At 56.1% G+C, this 4,639-nt stretch overlaps 1 protein-coding gene across 1 annotated transcript in view; it reads right to left on the minus strand.

Moving 5' to 3' along the window:
- EPHA2 (EPH receptor A2) overlaps window positions 1–4,404 on the minus strand; it is a 23,437-nt gene extending 19,033 nt beyond the window's left edge. The window contains exons 1-2 of the mRNA XM_005858716.2: window positions 4,174–4,404; window positions 1,642–2,311 (exon numbers count right to left, since the gene is read on the minus strand). Of these exons, the coding sequence (XP_005858778.1) occupies window positions 1,642–2,311; window positions 4,174–4,395 (892 nt within the window). The 5' untranslated portion in view covers window positions 4,396–4,404. The remainder of the gene's footprint in view (window positions 1–1,641; window positions 2,312–4,173) is intronic.
- Window positions 4,405–4,639: the final 235 nt, after the last annotated feature.

The raw sequence follows: 4,639 nt of genomic DNA on the forward strand, positions 1-4,639 counted from the left end.
GTCCCAACCGTCCACTTATCTCTACAGGGCCTGAATCACCAGCCTGTGGAAAGTTTTCAGCTGCCCCTCACCCCCACCCCCGCATTCTTGTGTGAGGATGTCATGTGGGAGGAGTCTGCTCAACCCACTGGGCTGCCTCAGCCCCCCCCACCCCACCCCCTCGTCATTGTCTGAAACTGGGAGTGTGCACTTGAGGTCACCTAAATCAGGGGCCGCCTCACGCAGCAAAGGGGAGCTGCGAGGACAGCAAGGTGGTAAGAACGGCCGGAACAGAGACTGCACCACAGGCTTATGGCCTGAAAGGCTCTTAGGGAACTTCCCATCCAGGGTTTTGCAGACTGTGTTAGGCAAGGTTCTGAGGATTCGTTTTAGGAGGCAAGTGGGGCCTATCAGAAAGGGCTTCAGGCTCCTCCAACGCTTCCACCCACCTCCTAGGTTGTAGGATCCACGGCTAAAAACCAAGTATAAAGTCAGCTGTAACACTTGAACTTCGCATTTTATTGACACCTAAGGCCAGAGATGAATAGAGATGTACCCAAGGTCACCCAGTGGGTATGTGCAACTGCACGGACTAAATCCCCAATTTCTCAACACTCCGCTTATCTTAGCAAAGAAGCTCCCAGAGAAAGGGGATGAGCTGGCCTTCCAAAGGTCGGCCTGCATTCCACAAATGCCCTGCCCCACAGCCGTTTCCAGAAAAAAAAAAATCACCCAATAAAAAAAGTCCATGTTGCTGCAGCGATTTCCGCTGTCACAGGCCCTGGCCGTGCCAAGCCACAGCCTCCCAACGTGAGCTCACCAATGCCCCGAGAGAGTCTGATTTAACTGGCCCCCTCTCTGGTTTGATTTGTCGTCAGAAGAAGCCCCTAGGAGAGAATCTGGGTCTATGGCCCGTGGAGGGTCAGGTGAGGAGAGGGGGCGGACAGATCCTCTATCTTCCTTCCACCCTTTCCCCAACACGGGCATTTTTCAAAAGCTCCCAGATAATTTTCCTGGGAAGCCAGGGGATGTGAATCCAGGGTCCAACTCACTTACCTCCACGTACAGAAAAGGAGCTCAAGACCCAGAGAGGTTAAGTGACTTGCCTAAGGCCACACAGTGAGTTAACAGAGATGGAACTAGTTCCTGGGACGGGACCAGATGTCCACAGTGCTGGTATATATGTAGTAGATACCCAAGCTATTCTTGTGGGATGAATCAAAAATAACAATCACACTTAAAAGCACTTATGTGTCAGACACTGACCTAATCAGTTTATGAGCATTAAGTCATTTAATTATCATAACAACTCTACAAGATGGGCACTATGTTCATCTCCACTTTACCGATGAGAAAACCCAGGCACAGAGAGGTTAAGGAACCGGCTTAAAGTCACAGAGCTAAGTATAGAGCTGGGATTTGCAGCCAGGCATTCTTGTCCTGGAGTCCTTGCTTGTAACCTCGATACTAGACTCCATTCATTCATTTCACAATTCATTCGTTCTCAATGGAATAAAAAACCCGAAGTCTAGGAAGACTTTGCGGTTTCCACTAAGAGAACCACGTCAGCACAGGGATGACCTTACCAAGATCCCACAGTTCTGGGAACACAGGCTCCACCCCAGAACCCCTACCCCAGGCCACCCCTGCACCATTACTCACCCTGGCAGGCGTCCTCCACCTTCTCGTAGCCCTCCTGGCACAGGCACTGACCGATGGGCACCAGCCACTCGCCGTCGACTGCACAGTGCATGCGGGGCTCTTCGCCCCCAGGGGGAACCACAGCATGGTCCACACAAGTGCCAGCCACGGTGGCCAGAGAGGGTGCGTCGGAGCCGGCGATGGTCTCCGGGAAGCGGGCCAGGCCCTGCAGCAGCTCGGGGCACTTCTTGTAGTAGACGCGGACGGAGAGCAGGGCCACGCAGGCGCCGATGTCCTGGAAGGCCAGGTAGAAGCCCTTGTGGGTGAGCGGCCCCACGGAGCGCTCCTCCACGTTCAGCTTCACGTGGCGGGCCTCGAAGTCGCTGCTGACTGTGATCTCGTCGGGGGCGATGGTATCGATCTTCTTGAACTGGCGCTTCTGGAAGTTGGTGCCGTAGTCCACATCCGACTCGGCGTAGTAGAGGTTGAAGGTCTCCTTGCAGGAGCTGGCGCCCCCCGGGAAGCTGTTGCAGTCGCGCACGGTGAACTTGAGCTCGATGAAGATCCGCTCGGCCTCGCCGCGGTACACCCAGTTGGTGCGCAGCCAGTTATCCTGGTCGCCGGCCACCACGTTGCACACGGAGTACATGTAGATGGGCGCGTCGTCCATGATGTTCTGCATCAGGTCCCACTGTGGGGGCCGACAAGTTAGTGTGGGTAGGCCCCCGGGGGGGAAACTGAGGCCCAGAGGCAATGCCCAGGCGGCAGCCCTGGGCACCAGGAAGACACTTTTCAGTTCTTGCCATCCTCATTCTACAGGGAAGGAAACTGAGGCCCAGAGAGGTGCTTCGTGTCACCCCCACACACTAGAAGTACCAAGTGAGCCGGGAGTCATCCCCTGTTGTTTCTGATCCCAATGTCAGGGTGCTGAACCTCTATATTAGCCTGTGAGCTGGGGCGGGGAGGAGGACGGACTCCATGTGACCGCAGGTGGAGCACTGAAGCTCTCCAGGCCTCCACCTCTACATCTGCAGACTGGGGACAAGATCTAGCCCACAGAATTGCTGTCAGGATAAATGACAGAATGTCTACAAACGGCTGAGCACACTGCCTGGCAGGGTAAGATGAAAGAGCTGTCATACAACAGCTGGTGTCATCAGCATTATCACCACCATCATCATCATCATTATTATTCTCTGTGTGCGCATGTGAGCGGCAGGGGAAGAGGCTAGGTCAGAAACAATGGGTGCTCTCCCATCATTTAGATTTTGGCTTTGGGACAGAGGAGCGCATCTTCTTCCCTCCTCAGAACATAGCTTGGCCTCCTCCAGGAAGACTTCCCAGGTTGGGCCAAGGTGGGGCCACATGCCCCTCTCTGGCCCCCCAGTCTCCTGTCCCCCGTGTCAAAGTACTTGGCACCTACATGGTAACACCTACATCTGGCTCCCACACTAGATTCTGAGCTCCTTGGGGTAGGGACTGGGTCTAATGCATTTCTGTATGCACAGGGCCTACCTGGAACAGAGTAGGTACTCAGGGAAGTATTTGTTGAATGAATGAGTGCATGCACAAATGAAAGCAGAGGGGCTGAGGAAAGAAGCCTGGGCCGCACTGTGTGACAAAATCCAAGGCCTCGAATGCCCTTGGGCCTCAGTTTCCCACTCTGTATAATGACTGGGTTAGGTGAAATGATCTGAGATGCCTCCCAGCTGGACATTCCAGGATCCAGGAAATCCGCTAGAGCTGTCATCCAGGCCTCCTCGGAGCTAAGGTGACCAGGGACAAGCACCTAAGTCACGCAGATCTTTCCAGCAGTGGGAGCTGTCCCAACGAGCCCCCTAGAGACACACTTCTCCATGGCTCAGGGCCCCAGAACAAACTCAGCAAGGGCCCATTGTACAGCAGGGCAAACTGAGGCCCAGTGAGCAGCAGTATCTTCAAGGCCACATGGTAGTAGCGCACAAAGCTGGAGAAAGGACCCCAGCATTCCTCCCTCCAGACTGGGTCATAACAGGCCAGGGCAGAGGGGAGACAACTTGGATGGGGATGAGGCAAAACAAACTCAGCCCCGAGCAGGAAGGGGAAGCAACAGCTGGGGGAGCAGAGAGGAACTTGATCCTTTTCCCAGGCTGGGGGCTGCGGGCACCTGGGAGCCACTGTTCCCTGTCTCTCCCTCACCCCGCACCTCCTGGGCTGGGACCTGGAAGACAGGGGGAGCCTTTAACCCCTTCCCTCCCAAGATAGTCCCCCTGACCACCAGCCCCTGGGGGTATCCAAGCCCAGGGTGGCTGCCACCACCCCTCCCAGCCTTAGGCTAAAGGGAACTCCCAAGGGTCCCTGCTCTGCCAGGGCCTTCAGCTGTCTCCCAGCTCCTTCCACCTCCCTACCACCTCCTAATCCCCAGCCCATCCTGAGATGTCTACCTGTAAGCTGGCGTGAGAAGCAGGACACTAAGTATGAACCCTGGCTGAGCTGTTTGATCTAAACTGGCCCCATCCTCCCTGGGTTTCAGCACCGCCATTCCTATGCCCCCGCCCGACCCCGAAGGCTTACCCCTTTGCCATACGGGTGCGTGAGCCAGCCGAGTTCTCCGTTTGCTGCAGCAAAGTCCAGCAAAACAACTGGAAGAGACAGGAGAGGAGGCCAGTAAGCTTGGGGGCATCTCCGGGGGTCAGGCCATGGTGGAAAAGTGAGAGTCCTCCAGGAACCCCAAGAGTCCTTGTCGGCTTTTTCAGCCCAGAGAGAGACCCCACTGTACGGGGTCACCATATCCATGAGACCCGTCCCTCAACACGTAGGGAAACAGAGGTCCAGGGAAGGGACGGGACCCAGTCAAAGCTACACAGCGGGTTGGGTGAGAACGAGGCCTCCTGTCTCGTAGGCCAGGACTCCAGCCACGCCACCCTCTCAGTCAGCCTCCAGCTGGGCAGAGCAGGACAGCTCAGCCCAGCGGGGAGACAGCAGCTGGGCGGAGAGCTGGGGCTGTCAGGGCTGAGCTGTTAAGTGACACCACGCGGCC

The sequence above is a fragment of the Myotis brandtii genome, unplaced genomic scaffold, assembly GCF_000412655.1.
Source record: "Myotis brandtii unplaced genomic scaffold, ASM41265v1 scaffold1204, whole genome shotgun sequence".
NCBI classification, from domain to species: Eukaryota; Metazoa; Chordata; class Mammalia; order Chiroptera; family Vespertilionidae; genus Myotis; species Myotis brandtii.